At 32.9% G+C, this 22,488-nt stretch overlaps 2 protein-coding genes across 2 annotated transcripts in view; both read left to right on the top strand.

Annotated features, from left to right (window-relative positions):
• The window catches only part of LOC106116913 (IQ domain-containing protein G), a 3,601-nt gene extending 2,286 nt beyond the window's left edge, over positions 1-1,315 (top strand). The window contains exons 2-5 of the mRNA XM_013310971.1: positions 177-282; positions 442-612; positions 851-982; positions 1,115-1,315. Coding sequence (XP_013166425.1) covers positions 177-282; positions 442-612; positions 851-982; positions 1,115-1,315 — 610 coding nt within the window. The remainder of the gene's footprint in view (positions 1-176; positions 283-441; positions 613-850; positions 983-1,114) is intronic.
• A 428-nt stretch (positions 1,316-1,743) lies between these two features.
• Positions 1,744-22,488, top strand: part of LOC106117394 (uncharacterized) — a 40,732-nt gene continuing 19,987 nt past the window's right edge. The window contains exons 1-2 of the mRNA XM_013311696.1: positions 1,744-1,959; positions 9,794-10,006. Coding sequence (XP_013167150.1) covers positions 9,795-10,006 — 212 coding nt within the window. The 5' untranslated portion in view covers positions 1,744-1,959; position 9,794. The remainder of the gene's footprint in view (positions 1,960-9,793; positions 10,007-22,488) is intronic.

The following is a 22,488-nucleotide window of genomic DNA, read 5'->3' as shown; positions in this document are numbered from 1 at the left end:
ACGGGATTTCGTCAACTCTTCATCAAGCGGTGGAAATGTTAACTAAATATTTAAAAAGTTACGCATCACTAAAAATAAACCATGAAAAATTAAAAGCGTACGAGGATTCAAATAATATTTATTATTTGATTTACCTATTAAGATTTTTACTTTTAATTATATTATACGATTTTTAGATTGGTTGATAATTCTAATCACGAACTAATAACAAAGAGATATCTTTGGGAAATTCAAATGCTCGAAAGCGATGAAAAAATAGCTTCATTTAAAGACCAAATAAGGGTAAGTGATTATTGATTAACAGAAGCAATGAACTAGGTAACACTTATTTTCTTATTTCCTACTAATTTTCGACGTTAACTGATACATATTTGGGAAAAATGTGTTTTACAATTTCTTTGGTTTACACATTTTAGTATAAAACATTAAACTGTTTCACAGGATGCAACTAGAAATACAAAAGCTAAGCTTTGTTATGCAGAGAAGTGGATAAATGCCACCGCTGAGGCCGTGGACCTCCGATTCCAAATTAAACCAAAACCATTACCTAACAAAGACCATGAGCTGCGAATTCACGGTGAGATAGCGCAAACATATGAATTAGAAACGAAGGTACGGAATGCAATGTTAACCATCCTTTTCAATCTATTAAACTAAGATACTTCTGATTCTATTGGATTTTAAAGCAAAAGATCAACAAATGAAGCTTACTTATTTTAGACTATAATAAAGCTATGATTAAGCTTAATATTAGACTTTCAGTGCAATATTAATTTCTGACTATTTTTCAAATTATATCTGCAGTAGGAATTCTGATCCGAAAAGAATATAATTAAAAGTCATGATGTAGGAACGCGAAGAATTATTAGAACAGTGGAGGACAAGGTATGCGGAGGATACAGCGAGGATCAGTCGCCACGTGACGGAGCAACGTGAAAAGCTGCGCGTGACGACTGCACGGAGACTCGAACTACAAAAACTTGTAAATCTTTTTAATTAATATAATATTTATAGTTACCTGATTAGGTTTAGTACGCAATATATTTTTACCGTTGTACGTAGTCTTTGTAGTAACATAGTTATGTTATTATGTATCTTTAACTTGCTGTTTCAGTACGATTTACATGCAGGCGAGATGCGAGCTTGGCTAACATTTAAAAGAGAACGAGCAGCCCGTTTGGCTCGTGAAGAACATGCCAAGGCCGCAGCCACGAGGATCCAGTCGTGGTGGCGGGGCTTAATGGTGCGCCGTGCCCTTGGCGCTTTCAAACACCTACGCAATTCTAAAAAATCTGCCGTTAAAAAGAAAAAATAGGACTTTACGAAAATACCCTAATAAATAACCTAACAATATAGTATAACAAATATTATATATACATGTGATACATTGTTTTATATCATATCTTTATTTCTATTTCCCACGCTGGCGCAAAAAAGTCCTAAGTACAACTACAGCAACTATTTTGAATCTAATAATATCTCTTAGCAACGTAAAACCATAACAAATATGTCTACACCGAATTTAAACGTTTTAAAGCTACAAGCGGTGTTTGCAAAAAGATTTTTATTTAACAAAGATCACAGAAAATAATTTATTTTGCTGTTTCCAAACGCATCTGTCACTTTTTGGCTGGAGAACTGCAAGGGCTTTGCTTGCAACTGCAACTTGGCAACTTGCTTGCTGTCACTGTCAAGTTGACAAGTCACAAATCTTAAAAGTCAAAGTCAGTCTGCGTTCTACATTTATATAGAAAGCATGTGGTGCTTTCTCGCAAACAAATGTATAAAAGTTTATTTTGCGTTTAGTTTAAATTTCAATAATTAATATTATATTTAAAATGAAGTATGAATAAAGACAAACTAGTGTTGTGCTATTGAAGGAACTGTGACAAATCGAATAACTGTATAGTTTGAAAAGAAGAATTCTTGGAAAGTTGGATATTATTATCTTGGGATTCGGTGAGTAATTCTTTCTTTGGTACAGCATTTATAAGTTTTTGCACATTACGAATTTCATACGTTGAACAAGCTATTGTTCATGTATTAAAAATACAATATTTTGCCATATTCTCATTTTAAAAACAAAGGAATATATTTATTATTTTTGTAAAACTGGTATCAAAAATAAATTAATGTATGAAAGATTAATTTGTCCACTTAACATGTTATTTTAGTTTCTAATTTTACATGGTATTTACTTAAAGTACTAATTTTAATTTGGACTAGTTGTCTCCTGTAACCCTGTTTGCTTAGAAAAAAATAAAATTAGTAGCCTGTGTGTTCTTCCAGACTATGTTCTACAGCTATGCCAAATTTCATCGAGATCCATGGAGGTGTTCTGGATATACCTTGAAACAAAAATCCATCCATACATCCAAACATTAGCGTTTATGATGTTAGTAAGATTAGTAAAGTTATGTTTTATATGTATTACTATTCTTTTATATTTAAGGTATTGAAATTTTGTGTTGAACCATTATTAAAATAAGTCTATAAATGTAACATCAAAAAATGTTTGTCCCTCTGTGTTTGCTGTATAAAAATAAAGTTCAATGATCATAAGTTTTGGTGTCTTGTAACATAGAGATGTTCGTTTCAACCCAATCAATAATTTGGAAGCTAAATTTTGATCCAAATTGAATTATATGCTTTTTTCCTATACCTTTGAAGGTAGATAGAAAACATTTTATAAAGAATTTAAACATATACAACAATAATTACTAGGTACTACTAAGTTTTTGAAAAAGTCCTCTTTTTATACTTTATTGTTCGGTAATGCATATACACTGCGAGATTAATTTTAATATGGATCTCTTTTCCATAATTGAATAATTTCTATTAGAAATACATCTTTCTTATATGCACTAAACATTTGTACAGATTTTGGTGAAATTTTGACAGTATACTGAGAACACTTAATGGGTCTAGGTCTATTTTTTTATAACTATTTTACTTATTTAATATCGTAGAATTTTCACTAATAGCAGTAGCACCGAAAGTTTGCAACTATAGTAACTTATCAAGAAAGATTAATATAGTGCCATCTAGGATCTAAAATAACAAACTTGATAGTGTAATAAGTATATTAATGTTTAGCAATAGAAGTGGTCATTATACGGGGCTCTTTATAAGATTTATTTTAACAGTAAGTTTATACTGCCAGTAGGGATAGAAAGTAGAGATGTAAATACTTGTATAAAGATATATTCTCATCCCTGTTCTCTAAAAGAAAATTGAGATCAAAATTTGACTGTTTTTTCGTCTGTGACAACTTACGGTAGCTATATAATGTACTCCTTATATGTTGGTTGTAATTGTAGGTATCGTTAAGTCTTACATGAGAGTAGAATGCTGCAAATTAGTGCGTAACGAGTGCGGTCCGGTGGTATACGTGGGCTTGGTAATTAGCGCTTTAATCGTCGCGCTGCGCTCCACTGATGCAACTGCTTTTCCGAGAAGGCGGTCGCTGGAGCTCGGCGGAGGAGCGGCAAATTGCAGGCAGCTATGTGTGTCGTAGGTAATTGCAGGAACGGGCTTGTGCAGCGCTGCGTACGCGCAGGAAAGCATACCTGAACACTGGCCTCAACCGCTCTTTGTATGTTCATACTTACCGTCTGATAGTTACTTGCGCGTATTTCTGATTTTACAAACTAGTTATTACCCGTGATTTTGTCTCCAGGTAACTTATTGGATTTTTATAAATATTGAAAAAGACTAACAGTTTAGTGTTTTTTATATTAATTTCATTTATATCTGATTCTGATTAATACATAAAAACTTTTTTATGATTGGCTTCTTGAAATTAATGATTTTTTTTTACTTTATGAGTAAGTAAAAAATCGGTATTAATTTAAGTAGGTAGTAGTACATTTTTTTATATGATTGCCATACAAATAATATTAAATGTATCTTTAGATAAGACTTAATTTAGATTTTAGTCTTAATACACATTTTATCCTTCTAACTTAGATCTTATTATGCAGGTAATTCCCCAAAAATCGTGTTATGATAAGCGATAAATATCTAAGAACTTTAATCCGCACTGACTCACCTGCACACATTGCTGCCGACTGTGTTATAAATATTTTATCTTTAATTAAATATATAAAAATTAATAAGGTTTTGTTTTAGAATATTCAAAATACGTAAGTCAAAAATACGCAGCAAAAACTGAAGCAAACGCATCTTAAAGTTTTCGTTCTTATCGTCACCTAATAGTAATTGTGAGATAAATTTTAAATTATGTTTAATATAAAAATGCAAGCTGTGGCCCGCGACTCCGTCTGCGCGGAAATAAAAAAAAAACTTAATAAGTATCCTATGTGTTCACCCAGACTATGTTCTACATCGATCCCAAATTTCAGCGAGACCCATACCTACTAACAAACATTCGTTTTATTGTAATATTAGTAATATTCTCCTCAAAGTATATGTGTTGTGAAATTTATAGCGTGAATTCGCATGAGTTGCTTGTCTATGGGTCTATGGCGATTGTGTTCATGACAATAGCAACGCGGAGTTACCTGCGTTAGTTCGCACGTATGAAAAGGACATTATTCAAAATTCAATGCACATCACTCTTCAGTGTAGTAGCGAAATTCAAAAATAAATGATGCGATGCGATACAATGGAATATGATAGATTTGATAATATATTTTTATTTATTCTGAATTAGCTGTCGCCCGCGACTCCGTCCCTGCGTATTAAAAAAATATAATTCTTTCATTTTATTAGCCTATGTGTTCTTCCAGACTATGTTACAGCGAAATCCATTCAGCTGTTTTTAGGTTTTTCACGGCAATTATTTGAATTTTTCTATCCTTTTTATTATAAAATTATTCTTCCCTAGACCTCCTCGATCATTTCAAAACCAAGATAAGATAAATCCGATCTGCCGTTCTCGAGTTTAAGCGAGACTAACGAACAGCAATTGAATTTAATAAATTCCGTATTAAAAACTTCAATTATCTCTACTTTTTCAAATAAAATGAACATATTATTTTTGTTTTTTTTTAAATATAATGTCTGGGATTAGGATATGTTTTAAACAGAGATTTTTGTGTGAAAGCAACGGTTAAATACTTGTTTAGTTTACCTACTTTGAAAAAAAATGTTGCGAAACTGTCAAATCATCCTTCTAATATTTCAATTTGAAGTCAATACATAAATCGATACTGCTTACATAAATTACTAGGAAATTACAGTATAGCAATTATTTGCATGTCTAGTCAATATTAATGTTATTGTCCTATACGCATTTCATTATTTACTATTAGGTGAACTTGCAGTTTAACCGTTTATATTTATATGCACTCGATTTTCCCATAGTTTCATTGAATTAACAACCATGGAAAAAAAGTTAACTGATATATATTTGTGACTCAAAAAGAGGTTAGTAAATACTTTTTTCTAAGTAACTCGTAGTAGTTTAAAAAAATCGTACAACTTGAAATAATTCTCAGTTTAATTTGGTATTATATATGATGGTGATGTAAAGTGTTTAATAATTTTTATTATAACTTTAAAATCATGTTAATTATGTAAGAAATTTCGATTATTTTTCCTCAAAACCTTTTTTTTTTTAAATTAAGAGTAGAAAATATACGTACTTTTTAGATATATTTATTTCCAAATAAGAGGTAAAACAAGCTTTGGGAAATGTAATAGGAATTTCAGATAACTAATATAAAACGTAAATTAACTTTATTAAGTATATGGTAGAAAATGTATTTTGCTGGACGCGTGTATATTCACATTAGTGTCAGGAAAGAGTTCATGCTTGTAGCAAAATCCCTTCACATTCTGCGGTTCGCCGCTGTCATAACGATTTGAATTTATCTTTTCCTGTGAGAATTTTGTACATATTATTTTTAAAATGTTGTTTAACATTTTTCCAATATTTCAATTTTTATTATTAATAAGTAAATTAATATTATAAATGCGAATTGCATTGATGGATGTTTGTTAGAAGGTATCTCCAGAACAGCTTTACGAAGCTCGCTGTATTTTGGCATAGATGTAGAATGTAGTCTGGAAGAATACATAGGCTACTAACTTTTTTTTCGCCCATACGGAGTCGCAGGCGACAGCTAGTTTATTAATAAACATTGATGGAATGTGAATCAATTTCATTATTTCAATTTTAATAAAATATTGTTAACATAATAGTTATCGATTCTTTGTACATGTGGTATTGCATTATCTGTGGTAGGTGCTACCTAACTGTGGCTTGCCATTGTCGAAACACTAATGTTTTATTTCCCTGCATCAATCGTAAAAACGAAACGAATTCGCATCTGTTGCGTAAACATATTAATTCAATCTTCATATATTAGTACGCCTAAAAGCTTTTCGGTAATGACAGTCTTTGTTAAAGAGTTAATTTGATTTGCATGTGTATGTAGGTATATTTAAATATACATATCGAGCCCTTTGGTAATATTTTTTACAAGAGTAATTAAAACATAGTTCTTATTATAGTTTCTGAATATATGAACTTCTATTTCCGAGTACTGTACATTGCAAAATATTGAAAGCTCTTATATAATCTTATGTTACTAATATTGTAAATGCGAATGTTTGGATGGATGGATGTTTGTTTGAAGGTATATCCAGAAGGTCTGTAAGGATGTCGATGAAATTTGGCATTGATGTAGAAAATTGTCTGGAAGAACACATACGTTACTAATTAAGTTTTTTTTTAATTCCCCGCGTAATTAAAAATAGTCTCAATTAGTAGTCTATCTATTCTTCCAGGCCGAATTTCAGCCAGATCTATGCAGCCGTTCTGGTGATACTTTCGAACAAATATCCATTCATCCATACATTCAAACATTTGCATTTATATTAGTAAGATTAAAATTATACATAAATACTAATGGTTGTAACTATGCAATAGGCATCTATTGCTGAACGCCTGTAAACTTTATCACAGGGATTGCGTAGCGTAGTAATCCGCTAGAAATATCCTTATTTCTAGTCTTCGATTACTATTAAAAAAGTTGATAGCACTTTTTGTTTAGCACTAAAGGTATTTCCCAGTATTAGAAAATTGGCGTTCCAAAAAAACGTTACGAGTGTGTAAAGGAAAACGTTAGGTATCGGTATTTCCAAGTTGTTAAGGGTCTAGTCACTAAGCTATTCGCAGAATTGTAGGACAGATCATTTTGTGCCTAATTCGTCGTCTAAGTATTTAGGTTGCGATATTTTTGCTGCTAACTTGGATTCTAAACACGTTTTTATTGAAGCAAAAACTTAGTAATGCTATGTACATTTTATTTAAGTATTTAGAATTGTTGCACACTTTAAGTAATTTAGTTTATAGGTAAATGCAACTTTTATGGGCCTTTTTTTATGTAACATATCGTATAAATTGCTGAAATTATGGGAATGAAGTTATTAGAAAATGTTTATTATTAAATAGCTGTCGCTCCCGACTCTGTCCGCGCGGAGTTAAGAAAAAAAATTAATTATCGGCAATGGATTGTTCCAGGCTTTGTTCTACATATATGCCAAATTTCAGCGAGATCCATCCAGCTGTTCTAGAGATACCATCTAACAATCATCCGTCCATCCATTCAGACATTCGCATTCACAATATTAGTAAAATGTAACACATGAAATATAAACTTGATTCTAGTGTTAACAGCACACATTTACACCTATTTTTTGAATAACCAAATATTTTGAAAAATTGTGTTGATGAAGTTGTAATTTTTAATTTTGTTAATTTAGAGATTTTATTCTGAAAATATCATTTTGCCTGTACGGGATTACTGGTTCTGATGACAGCTAAAGGATTAATGCAAAATTCAGCGAAAATGGAAGCCCATGAAGATAAATCCTTCGAATGCAGTCCAGTCCGACTTCGAATATATATTCATATTAATATAAATTTCAAATAAGCTAAACCCAGGATTTGCAATATAGAAAATAAAAAAAAACCGGTAATATTTGCTTAATATCAGCTATAATATTATAGTTTTAAGGCGATCTGTTAAAAGAGGTCTATGGAAAAGTATAGATAACAATAAATAAAATTGATATTTAGAATGAACTGAATTATCCAACTAATATCATAAATGTCAATGTTTGGACGTATGGATGGACGGATGGACAGAGGGATGGATGGATGTTTGTTAGAAGGTATCTCCAGAACGGCTGCATAGATCTCGCTGATATTTAGAATAGATGTTAATTTTTTTTTATCCCGCGGACGTAGCCGCGGACGACAGCTAATTTTTGATATATTTTTTCCTTATTCGATTACATAACTATTTATCTATTTCAATGATATTTGAATATTGTAAGCAATTGATATTTTTATTTAACAACGCTTGCCGGATAGTCGGAATCGTTAGTCAGCAAAACAATTATTCAACTGTAATATAAAGTTCGGACATTTCTTGCTATCAATAGTCTATTGTGACACGTAATTAAATATTAGGGTTGGCAATACTAAATTATCTCAACATGTAACTTAATTACATAAAGTCACGAACATAAGGGTCGGTTTTCACTGTCGACACTTGTATACAACAAAGCCATCCCTCGTATACTCTTTGAAAAATTTGAGACAACACACTAAAGTCAGTGCAAGTTTTTATTGTTGAAAGTTAAAAAAAAATGACTATCACTAATTGTAAAAAATATGGAACAATATTGATATAATGAAGCAGATTATATAAAATTTGTATTATAATTATTTGAATTGTTATATTGATTGACATTAAACTTAATTGCTGTTAGTATAACGGATTGTAAGATCAGTTGACAACCCTATTGGTATTACAAGGAACTTGCAGCGATTCGTAGTCGGTACTATAATATTTTAAGCTTTAAAGCATGAATCTATTGTGATGCTAATATACCGGAGCTTTATTGTCTTTACGTATTCAAAAGCTGCAGTATTAAGTAATAAAGCTAGATTACTTTTTATTTAAACAAAATTCTAAGTATAATAAGTGTTTTTTTTTAATTTTCAGTCACCTCGCTTAGCTAATTGTTCCATTTCATTTGACACTCGGAGTAATTGTTTTGAAATTAAGTCGCTTTTCATTTGTTCTATTTTTATTAGCGTTTACTAAGAAATAACGGTTTTTATTTCAGTTTTTCTATTTATAAATGTTAAAAGTGAGGATTAATGTAAAAATTAGAAGCTTGTAATTCTAATTCAAACTAATTTCGCGTATTAATCTCAATGGATGTTCGTCAATGACATTTTTTGTTTTACAAATAAAATAATTGTATTTCGTATGAAATGTCACAAACATCGTATTTTATTAATTCGAATTAAAACAGTATTTCCTACCGACTGCGATTGAAGCAAACAATGCTTTAATAATAGGTCAGAAACAGAAAGTAGTAAATAAAATCAAAATTGTTTAACGACAAAAACCCTTGGTTTATGTTTTCGTCAGACAGGATTGGCCCAATATGGGTGCGTGTGATAAAAAATCCCAGTTTTCATTGTTTTAAACTGACTCAGGGACGTAACGGTTTCGCGCGAGTGTATATTTTATGTATGAAGATTTGTACGTAAAGTAATTTATATTGTAGCCTTTAGCCTAAACGACCGAAATGATATTGACTAACATTTCATCACTATCCGTAGGTTTCTGAGACTAAAATCCTCGTTTAAAACATATTGTTACCTCTTTTTGATGAAACAAGAACGACGATATGTTTTACATTAGAATTTGGTCTCAGAAACTCACAGTATATGTCATAGAGGTAACATTTTATATTTTTTTATTGATTTTAAATTAAACAAGTTGTATTTTCATTGTGGCAGGATGCTAGGATTCAGCATGTGGGGTGTGGCGGTAGTGGCGATGCTGTTGCTGGTGCAGCGAGTGTTCGGTGCCGGGTACTGCGCCACAGACACGCTGCGCACCAACACCACTTGGATGCAGTTCACCAAAGAGCCCGTATCCTTCGAGTACGGCTTCCAGGACAAGTTCAAGAGCATCCATTGCTGCGTCAAAGGCTATAGAAGCATCGAATGGTGAGTGTTTCTAACTAATATATATTTCAATCACGGTCCGTCGCCGCCATGTTGAAATTCCCGTACAACAATGCGCAGGTGTGGATAAAAACGGCTACTTGAAATATTTTTGAGCATTGTATTCGCGGATGAAATTATAATCGCGTTTGATTCTTAAACGGCAATGCCCTGCGATGTCACCTGTGTTCAATATGCAATGTTCGCTTAACAACTTAGTATTGCATGTACTTGTCTTTTAAGTGTAGATCATTATAAGTTTTATATCTCGATTTCCTCATCGATATGCAAGTTTCATTCTGTATTTCGTTGGTATTTTTATCCATTTTATTTTATGTAAAGAATACTGTCGTCAGTTGAAAGTTTATTACAAGTCTTTTTTTGCTAATGTGGTTGTTTGTTAAAACGTAATGAGTAAGACGCAGCAAAAAGTGATTCGAAAAAACAACCTCGTGATCCAAAATCACTTGACGTCCCGCTACTCGATTTCAACAACGACAATTGCTTAAAATTCTTTCTGAATAACTTTAAAAAAAAAGGCGAATGACGAATATAATGAAAAGAATATTCGTATTCAATCCGAATTAAAAGCCTTTAGATATTTATCCGCTGAATTAAAGCGTATAATTGAATGTAAGCTTTAGGAACGCGTAATATTTTAATCTACCACTAAATGTATTGATTTCAATTCATGCCTTTAGGTTTAACGTGCCATTATCGGGTCGTCATAAGTTAGATCAGATTCTAAAGCAGGAAATGAAACTTTAAAAAACTGTTATTTAACCTTTTCATTTTCTAAATCAAAGTATGTGTCCTGCATGGTATAGCATCAAGAGTGTATATACACAAAGTCATCTCGTCTGGCGGTAGACGTATGCCTGCACGTATGTAGTGGTATCGATCGGTATAATGCTTGTCGGACTCATAGGCGTAACTGCGTCAGTAATAAGGCATGATCTCGATTGCAACTGTAGTGTTGTTTCGCAGAACTGGTGGCTGCCGGCGCGAGCCAATCTCTGTCCATTGCAAACTTACATGGTATACGTATAAGTTTGTTTGTTGAATTTAATCGCATCTAAGTGAATTGCTGTTTCATTATCTGGGAAAATCTTGTAACTTTAAAGCTATGTTTGAACTAGTTAAATAAAAGCTAGATTATTTTTACCGTTGGTTTCTGAGACCTAAATCTCTGTATAACATATCGTCATCTCTGTCATTTGACAAAACAGAGTTAACAATGTGTTTTAAACGGGGTTTTGGTCTTAGAAACTCATGGTTAGTACGTAAGTTCGAACATTGGTGATATTATCTCAGTTGCATGATAATGTTTAAGCAAGAACATATAAAATGCATCTTCAAATTTCACTAAAAACTAAGTTTAAATAAAAAAAATTCTTCACCAAAATGAGGAATTGTTTTCATCGCTCTTCTCGAATGTAATTTGTAACGATCTTGCCTTTTTACGAAAATTATAGCGAAGTTCAAAGCTGGTATAGACAAACTATACTTTCTAAATAATTATTAATTCTTATAAGTTACTAATATATATCACAGTGCAATACAGGAAACTCATTTTTTCTCTACATTTATGTATATTGTCTATGACTAGTACTAACAACAGTTTAATTACTAAGAAAAGGTTCATTTTTTTATTATTCACCTTTGCAATTATGCAGTGCATATTCATTGCCTTATTGTTTATAGTAACAAGAATTTACTGTTTAACCTATTATAATGTTTTTATTAATTCTAATTCTTAGTAAATTAATTAGTAGTTAACTTTCGAATACAATAGCGATTTCATTATATTAATTTGATAGAGAAAATTTAGTACTTTGTATTTAATACTTGTAACATGAAAATCCGTAGGATACAACAAGTATGTGATTAATTTATTTGAGCTCATCAGTTCATTATACATCTCCAATGAAGGGCTCTGAGCCTACCCTAATTTAGTGGTGATTAGGTCATAGTCAAACACGCTGGCCCAGTCCGGATAGGTTGACTTTACTCATATCTCTGAATTTATTCTCAGATATATGCAGATTTTATTACGATATTTTTCTTAACCGTAAGAACGTCGGATAAATACATATGTAAATCGAATATCGAATAAACACATTGGTATATTGCTGGATTTGAACCTCGGACCTGCAGTTGCAAATCAGGTGCTTAAATCCCTGAGCAGCCGACGCTCTTATCATATCAATACTTTATCGAATCTTTGTTTTATTAATTGATATCAATTTGCGATCATGATAGGAACTTGTTTAGTATGTTTATGAGTCAGTGTTTAATTGGCGAGAGTGCAAAGGGTAAATTATCGTAACTAACATTATAAGGTATATTTTAACGAGATAAGAATCTTGATAGTGAACATTTTCTTTTCAACGACAAAGCTTTTATTATTTAAACTTTAGTTTTTATAAATGACTGAAGATGTAACTGAGGTCGATGTTTTTTAGAAGGTATCTCCAGAACGGCTGTATGGATCTCGCTGAAATTTGGCACAGATGTAGAATATAGTCTGGAAGAACACATAGGCTAACTAATTAGGTTTTTTTTTAATTCCACGCGGACGGAGTTCGGGGCGGCACCTAGTTGAAAATAAATAAATTAACACACTATTAAAATTATACAAGTAAAGTTAAGCAACCGTAGTCATTTTAGCTAAACTATAAAGATTCCGTACTATCCTTGCGTTAGTTTTTAGCTTGATCTTTTGAACTTTATAATATTTGTGTTGAGATGAAAGTATCGTTAAAGTCTTCGATAGGTATCGGTGACGTGTGACGAGTGAATTTATTTGCGTGACTCAGAACGTTTGCGATATGAAGCTTGTAAGGCGGTCGCCGGCGGGCCGTAGTGGTGGGTTATGTCATTATCCACTTGTTTTAACTTGCTAAATTGCAAAGTATAAAATCATCACGCACTTCACAAGGTTCCGAGAAGTAGTTAGCGTTGCGACGTGTTTATAACTTCGTACTTCTTAATTTGCATGACCCCAGTGATGGCGGGAACCAGGCTCGGATTATGTGCCGGTCTTGTTTGAAATGAGTTCACAATGTCAAAAGCATGACAGGTTGTCATAACTCTTCCACTTAATTGTGTAACACTGACCGTTCAAGTGCGATTTTAGTTTGAAATCTTTAAATGTGTGCAGTGTTGTTGTTTTAATGTCTGTGGATGTAGTTAATAGGTCAGTGGTCTGAGAATGTAGTCGTATACTGTACCCACAAAATTCCATACCTAGCTGCTCTCCTAAAGATGAATATACATAGATTGAATCAGATTAAGAAGAGATATAGGACTATACCTTTATTTCCTCAAATTAAATTTAATATTGACATTTCTTTTTACGCCTTTTTTTGTGTCAGACAACTGCTTTTTTCATGATTTCATTTGACATTTTCAAAACGACTTCGAAGCCATATCACCTATATAGAAGACGAAAAAGAAATACGTGCCCGTAAAAAAACCTAATATGTATTTTTTTTTGGACTTCTTAGTTGTTTCAACAAAATTATTTTTGATGCATTGATAACTCAACGACATTTACGCGCTTCAATAGTGGTAGTTGATAACCACATCGAGCTGGTTTTCACCCGCGGAATTAAAAAAAATAGTAGCCTATGTGTTCTATTGGACTATGTTCTACATTTATGTCAATTTTCATCGATATATGTTGAGCCATGGGTTAATTATGCTAAAAGGTAGAACCTTTCATCCATCAATCTATCCATACATCGGAACATTCGCATTTATATTAGTAAGAAGTAAGATAACATTGTGAGAAAATGTATAAAAATAATAAATTTTAAAATAATTGCTCGATTGTTGCCAGTGGTAAAGCGTTGGAACAACGACCACCGCCCGCGTGGCTACGTGGGCCAGTTCGGTACCGTGAAATGCACGTCGGTACTATTTCGCCTTAATAATGACTGTACGCACGTGGACTCTTTATTTACCTCGCACTTTTCCTAGAAGCCGGTAATTGTCTCTTATCCGCTTCACGCTTTTGTGACACCGTTCACTATTTCTGTTTGTCACGATTATAATTGCATAGCAAATAATGTTTATAGCAATTTAAAATATATCACTAACTTTTTGCTACTGCACTTGTTATTGCAATGAATATATACTAATACAAGCGGTAAAAAAACTTAATAAATGACCTGTGTATTCTTCCAGAATATTTTCGACATCTATGCCAAATTTCAGCGAGATCCATACGGCCGTTTTTTAGATATCATCAAACAAACATCCATTCATCGAAAAATTCGCATTTATAATATTAGTAAGATTAAGCAATTAGTTAAGATGCAGAGCAACCGTTAACCACTTGTTAAAGAAAAAAAACCTTTTTATAATTGATAATGATTACCAGTCGAAAGTGTACTGTCATATACTTTTGTCTCATAATTATTACAATAATCACTGTTGTAAATTTCTAAAACTTTCGTAACATTTGAAATAACGACCAAATAACTATGACACTTATTCTGTATGTCAACATATCTACAAAATAAGAATAATAATCGTTTTTTTTTGGGCGGCGCTATGCCGCCCTCTCGTTCCCCCTATCATGTTGTGGCCTTTGGTTACTTTATTTAAATTATTCACAAAATTCTTACACTAGTTGCTTATAAATTAATACATTTTTACTTACTACTAATTTAAAACTTAATACTATACAGTTAAAAAAAATACTTAAAATTTTATATTATAATACTATTTACTGAATAATAATCGTTTAATTTTATTTTTATGTAATTAATGTTGGAAACTATAGATGTAGAGTAATTATTAAATGCGGAAGCTGTCATGCATATGCAGCTCAGTGTTGTAAGCTCGCGTGTCAACTTTAATCCATAATAAATGTTTATGTTTTCAACACGTGTTGTTTTTACTTCGTCGAATAGTCATTTAGAACGTGTAACGGAATAGCTGATACCACATTAAAATACTGCTCAATAGAACATGAACATATATGGATGTCATTATTCAGTATGAACACAGCGAATTATTTATGACATCGTAAAGCTGTCTACATATGCCGAGCGTAGTTTTTAAATTAAAACAAAGAATTCAAAAAACAAGTGTGGAATACTTTTTACCAAAATCCGGCGCTGATATGCAGTAGTGAGAGTAAGGGGCCGGCTGTCATAAATCTGTATCGTCTAAGCTCCGTTGCCGTTGATGTTGCCGTAACGAGTTGTTGCCCCGTCAGGGAATTTTATTACCTCACTTTTACTTTTATACATATCTATGCTTGATTTATCTAGGTATTATTATCTTAGAATAATCTGTTGATGATATTTAAGTGCTAAATTTTAAGATAATAAAGCAAGTTTACCGTATTCAACCTAGTGTCTAGAAAATAAAGGGCAAGAAATTGATGTCTCTATTGGATACACTGTGACGAACTACTACTTTTTATTTCATTTTCAAACAAGACTTGTTCAAAAATATGTTTGACATTGTTTAAACAGTCAAACGCCTGTTAAATATATTTTATTAATATTTATTACTGAGTAATTTTCAAAGTATTGGTACAATTCCAATGATTTCTCAGAAAATTAGTTATTAATATATACATAATATTTCTCCAACACTCAACATAAACATTACCTTCTTTCACATGCATATTAAAACTTTAAATGCTTGTTTTAAAGAATTAACGATTTACAACACAAAGTAGTAGATTTTATATAATATTTTTGCCATAATTGGAGAAATAAAGGTGCTTAAATTGCATTTTGTTTCGGCGAAAAGCTGCAAAAGCTTCGGCTTGTGCGTCGTCGTGGTGCGGTCGGAGTACCGTTCCTCGCTGCGACGATTCGGTTGACAAAAGGGCCGAGCGCATTACCTGGGCCGGTCTCTATCTGCGAAGGTATCGCACGTCGCCGCAAACCTGTATTGTGGCGGTTCCCGGAAGGCACTTTGTTGCGCACCGCTGCCTTCACCTGCCCCCCTTCCCCCACCGCCTCGCCGGCTGCAGCCGCCTCTGCTCCTGTTCCCCGCATCCCTTGTCCCCTCGGCCCTTCGGTCGATGTCTTCCGTGCTACTGCCGTGCAACTATGCTGTTCGGTTACCATATTTTTGAAGATTCTCGATTCTCGGATTGACAAGTTTAAGGAATTGAATACAATTAAATGTTCAATTATCTCATTTAGTTAATCATTTATCCTGTTCACTTTACTGGTACTAAAACTGAAACGTTCTTTTAGATTTTATATTACACATGCAAAAATTATTTTGAACTTATTCACTATAGTGGTGCTTTATTTGAAACCCAACCTTATACGCAGTACGCTTATATCAAACCAGAGAACAATACAAATTGAATGGCACTTCAACTAAGCAAGCCAGTTAAGCTATTTAAGCTAAAGGAGGCGACACCCATAAAAACATTACTCTTTTGTCATTCGGCTGAAATAACTGTATCCACAGTTAAAATAGGTTATCTCATGTAGCCAGCTGATCGAATAAATCTTATCAAATCAGTAGCTTATTATGCTTCATATCTACCGCCATATGTATATTGTAAATATGTAAATATTTACTGATAACAAAACCCGAATAACATTAAACACGGCACGTTTTTATGATCTTGCAAATCGTTGATGTGTCAATAGAGGTGCTCAGAACGACCCCTCGGGTAGCCTTAATGAAGTGGCCGTAAAATGTACAAAACATGTATAGCGGCGACCCACTGCGTTCTCACAATCAAAACAAAAAAAAAAACACCTACGAGATCTCGTTCTGACATGTTAAAACGACTCGATTTAGTGAGCCGATTACTTTAAAGCCCGGCCTTTATATTGTTCGGGGTACAGGTAGGGAATCCACTTTGTTTTACAAATTCGTTATCGACGCTCGAAAAAAGAATCTGTGCAATGTCATACTGAATATTAAAACTGCTGGCGATGTTTAAATATCGATTTTTTTATCCTTTTTAAATTTCGTTCTTCGTTTTTGGACGGCAACGACATTTCGGTTACGTAGTCTCTGATAAACCTTGTAATATTATATGTAAAATTAATGAGTATCGTTTAATTTTTTTTTTATGTAACACTCTTTTTAAATCTCTTAAAAGCATCGGCAGATTAGAAACCCATTAAGCTTACTCGCTTTGAATGTAAAACATAATTAGTATCTCGTTTGACCGTTTTTTTTATACCACAAATGGTAATTTGTTAAGTCTTCAATTTTACTAATTTATATCGCCGATTATTTTTGCAACATGGAAGATAAGTAAGACGCTGTCAAAGTGTGAAAGCCCTAGACTACTAGAAGACCCACATTGAATGAAAAAGAGAAGGGAGATAATGATCTTCGCGATGTGTTCCTCCAACCTAACATAGGTCAACCTAACATACATCATTGCCAAATTTCTTCTAATTAACATATATCCATGAATCTTAACATTCTATTTATAATATTAGTAAGATAGACTTAACATGAACAAAGTAAATCGTGCACTAACTTCAATTGATGCCAAAAAGTAGGTAATTGAAATAATGCCTATTAAAAGTAATTTTGCTTCTTAATTCTCCATAAAACTTAATGCTAATTTATTTATACAGCATCTTAATAACAAATTATAACCTAATTATAATCTAGCAGAAACAATTACAATTCATTATCAGATGAATATTTATGTGTGTTTTAATAATAATGTTATGAGCGATGACAATTACGCGAGCGAAGGGTTTCTGATAAAATTTCTATCTTCCCTCTATCTGAAAAATAATCTTCCCCCTTGTTCCATTATAAGTTTTTTTCGGACATTCCGAATACAATGATGCCATTGTGTTTTTTGTTCACATACTTCATAGCAGTTGTTACTATGGGACAATAGCTGGCACCATGTGTGAAGGGTCCTTAATTATATAAAAGTAATAAGTATCGTTATTGCTTCACGTTCAAACTGAATATTTTTTATCGTTCCAGGATCCAGGCTGAAAATATTTTTGTACTCATATTACAGCGTTTTTTACATTTGGAATCTTTTAATTATTTTTAACGGTTTTTCTTGAATTATCATTTATATAAAATTATTTTTATTTTGTTTGTTTAATTTAATTGAGCGTATCGGGTTTTGAACTGCATATTACGTATATGCTTTTCGGCTTTTTTGGAATAGCAAACAATCGGGTGCTACAAATTAACATTACGTTTTTTTAACATAAGGTGGCAAACGAGCGAGCGGCCACCTGAAATCGCTGATATAGCGAAGTGACCGTTGCCCATAGATATACGCAATTGCATATGCGTTGAATACTTTTCATCGACGGAAGAGTGGATTCATAGAAAGAAAATATATTCCTTTTCCATGCACCCTCTCATACGGGAAGTCCACTTCCACTTCCCATCCTTTCCTTATAAGAAAAAGGTGGGGAAAGAAAGAGGACTAAATTAGGCCTCCGGGACGTAGATCGGAAGTAGAAATTTAGGAATTTCGAATTTTCCCTTTTTATAAAATGTAAATTCAAACATACAGCAATAAAAAATGTAGAAAAACATAACCAGCCTAAACAAAGTTTCTTTGATCGTTTGTCAAAAAAAGTTTGAGAAACAGTGACAAGTCGGGTCCACTAGCCGAGAGGTTGGGTCTCTTGTTTGCGTAACCTGTCCGTCTTTATTACCACAAGCTTAATAGATTTAACACATACAAATTACAACATTGAACCCTCGATGATCTGTTTTTTGTGGGTCAAACAAGGTTTTTTATCTTACCGTACTTAAAAATGTAGTTACGAGTTACAAATAAGGATTATTTCCGTGAATAGTTAAACAAATATTAAATAACACGCTGTATATAATTTTGCCTATGAAGTTCTATTATGTTTATTTAGTGCTTTACGCGAAATTATTGAACTAATTTGTGTTAGGTATTACTGGTCATTGATAATTAATATGCTTGGTTTGCGTTGCAGCTCTGAATATTTTATAGCAACTCCCAACATATCAGCTTATATTTCCTTTTGAAGCTTTGTGAATACGGCAGCAGATACCTTATTGTATGTTAATGCGAAATATAAATTAGCCACAACGTTTATGTAGCTATTTATTCTGTAGCACTATTCATCCGTGCGCACACAAAATTACAAACATCGGTTTAGTTCTGGTAAAATTAAAAAAAATTGTTTCGAGAATTCAATGGACAGCAACAGCTTCGGATTTCAAATTTCCATTAGCTGTATTAAGCTTTTAAATCCTGATATACACGTATTAATATAGCTGTTGTATAGACCAGATAGCCGATTTATTTAAATCACCATGCATACATTTTTGAGGAGTAAAAGATTAGCGTGGTTTGGACATGTTATGAGGAGGGATGACGATGATGATATAAGCAAAAAGTAATGAGATTGAATGTGGATGGCTACAAGGATAGGGGAAGACCAAAAAAAGTATGGAATGACTGTGTGAAAGAGGATATGCGTAAGAAGGGGGTAGACTCGGATATGACGGCTGATAGAGATGTATGGAGGAGTAATATATACTGTGCCGACCCTCGATAGGGATAAGGGCAGGTTGATGATGATGATGATGCATACATTTTTGAACTTCAAAGTCTTAATTAAAGTAGTGTCAACTTTAAGAGTTAAAACGACTAAAAATATTCTAGTATAGATAAAATCTACGTTGCTAAATTATATATGCCTTTGTATTGGCAAGATATTTGATATTGAATTTTTGACTTTACCTTTTATTTGTGAATATTTAAACATTCCAATAAGTCCTTCTTTTAAGGAGACCCCGATAAAATCACGAAATGGCCAAAGTGTTTCTAAATAAAACATATCACACAAATGCCACTAGTTTTAATTTTCGTTGGAACAGTAATTAAATTTATACATTTAAAAATACGAAAAAAGAAAACTTCATCCAATTAAAGATTTAAAGCTTAAAATGTAAGGACCGATGTAGAAGCTTTATTCTATCACATCTATTATAATAAAATAAATATCTTATTGAAGTCTATGAAAATAACAATATTGTTATTTATGAAACTAGACAAAGTATATCAATAGATCAATATACCGCAATCGAGAGAATTCCTCACAAATTGGACCTCATAAATCCTATACCTGCGAGAACGGTCCATTTCGTATCACGCTATAGCCGCCTTGACATTCACGAGATTGCCGTTTATTATATTGTTACAAAGAAATATAAACTAAATTATAAGTTGCTATATTTTTAAACCAAATAATAGCAATTACTATTCATGGCATCGATAATTGAAATGGCGAGAGGTTCAGATGAAAGACATATCTTTTGAAATAAAATCAAAAAATGAAATCATGCCTTTCTTTGTAGTAAATCGTCTTGTCATATTTTATTATTACTCGATTACAATGTAGATGTTTTAAATATACGATAAGATGTGCTTAGTTGTCTTTTCCATTTGCAAATTTTCTCTTTGAGGATAAATATCTTATGTCTTCGTATACTCTACATGAAAAGTCACTTTCATTTGCTAAATAAATACATTATGTTTTAATTACTTCGTGTCCTAACAAGTTTATAAATGACGTCAAGACAGTATTGCGTAATATTACTCGTATGTAAGTATTTAAACTCTGTATTTCCTAGAATGCAAAGTTATTATATCCTGTAAACTATACCTTGTTCTTTTCAGTCAGTTAGTGTAAGTTTTAGCTGAAAATATAAATTATTTACAACTAATTGTGCCCCCGATAATCTATCCTCGTTTACCAATATTCAACACCTTCCAACACTTTGTCCTACTTTCAAAAGTAGCCTATATCCTTTCTCAGGATTTATTATAGATTATCTGTGTACCAAATTTCATTTCAATCGGTTGATTTGCTTTTTCCTTCTACCCTCGCATTTATAATATTAGTAAGAATTGAAGCAGTCTTTTTCAGCCAGCGGGCGGGAAACATAGAATCGTCCCACTCTATCGGGTCGTGGCCGGTTCACACGCCGATGTCTTTACATCGCGTTTACCTTTCTCCTCAAACAAAGGCTCTGTTGACATGCGTACGCGCTCACTGGCCGTTCACTCACAGATCGTCGCGCCCTCTGCTTGCGTATGTCTATTGGCATGAATGGAACTCATTAGAATGTTGCCAAGAGGAATATTTAATCTCTTGGACCACCCTGAGCGCTGGCACAACAGATATAATAGACACTCGATACTATAAATAATTTTATTGTCATCGTTTAACAATGTTTTTAATGACTGAGGTTTATAAAGGAACATTATTAATCTTAAAATCAAAAGAGATGTTTCGAACAACGTTTTTAATAAATGGACTTTTTTAAAACCAACTCAAAAATGTCTCGTTAGCGTAAAAATGTTAGCAGTTAAGACAAGAATATTTCTCAACTATAGTTTTTCGAGTGAAATTTAAAACGAAACTTTTGTTACTCTTTTCTTATATACGTGGTTTATTAATGTCAGAATATTTTTTATGTAGAGACAGGATAGACTTTCTCCCTTGCGGATACACACTCTACGCACACTATTCGCGTTGAAGGAAAATGTCATATGAGGTTGCTATTTGAAGGTAGACGAGTATACTATTGACGCAGCAAACGATTTTTTAAAGTAAAAAATGTAATAAAGGTAAAAGTTGCTCGTTATATTCAATTCATTGGAAACAGCAATTGCAGTGCCACAGAGCATTGTTCGAAATCGTATTCTCGAATATGGCATAATAATTCATGCGACAATAGGCGTTGCACGATCATCGTTTCGTATGGGTTTCGAGAAATGTGGCGCGCTCGTTACGGCGTCGATTCACGTCCGACAAATGGCTTCATCGTGAAAATTAACATTCGGACAGCATCTCGCGAGTCGCGCCGATACCTTCCCCATACCCCCTGCCTCCGCACAACCCCGTCTCGCGCCCACATCTTAAATAAATATTGAACTTAGACCGGAGACCTCCGCCGAGGTGTCGCATTCTTGGTATACCAGCAACCTATTGCTACATTTTTTTCACAACTGTCACCTGTACGATTTGAATGGGAAATTCGTTCCATTCATTGCCGTACACGTTCTATGTGATTAACATAGCTAAATATTGATAGCGCAACCTGTCTATATACCTAATACGTAAAGTATACAAGTGCTATGTTTTATAGTAGTAAATAATTACATTTACATTTTAAGGAATTAAATTTGCTGTTGCAATTTATACAAAAATCAACTGTTATACACTTTAAAAATATATTTTGTAAAACTAAGAAAGATTTGCAAATGGAGACATTTAAAACCATGATTTAAAATTTCGTAATAATTAGGTATATTAATTTTTTCATTGAACACGTGCATTTAACCCTAGTTATAATGATATAGTATGATGTCATTAAACTTGGTTGTTGATTTATTCAAATACAACAGAGATAGTGAGATCCGCGAGCTGGACACGGTACATGCAAAGATATCAGCAAACTGACTCACGGTTACCTGGTGACGTAACCTTACAATCTTTATTTTT

The sequence above is a fragment of the Papilio xuthus genome, unplaced genomic scaffold (genome assembly GCF_000836235.2).
Source record: "Papilio xuthus unplaced genomic scaffold, Pxut_1.1 DF827680.1, whole genome shotgun sequence".
NCBI classification, from domain to species: domain Eukaryota; kingdom Metazoa; phylum Arthropoda; class Insecta; order Lepidoptera; family Papilionidae; genus Papilio; species Papilio xuthus.
This window is presented reverse-complemented; position numbering and strand designations above follow the sequence as displayed.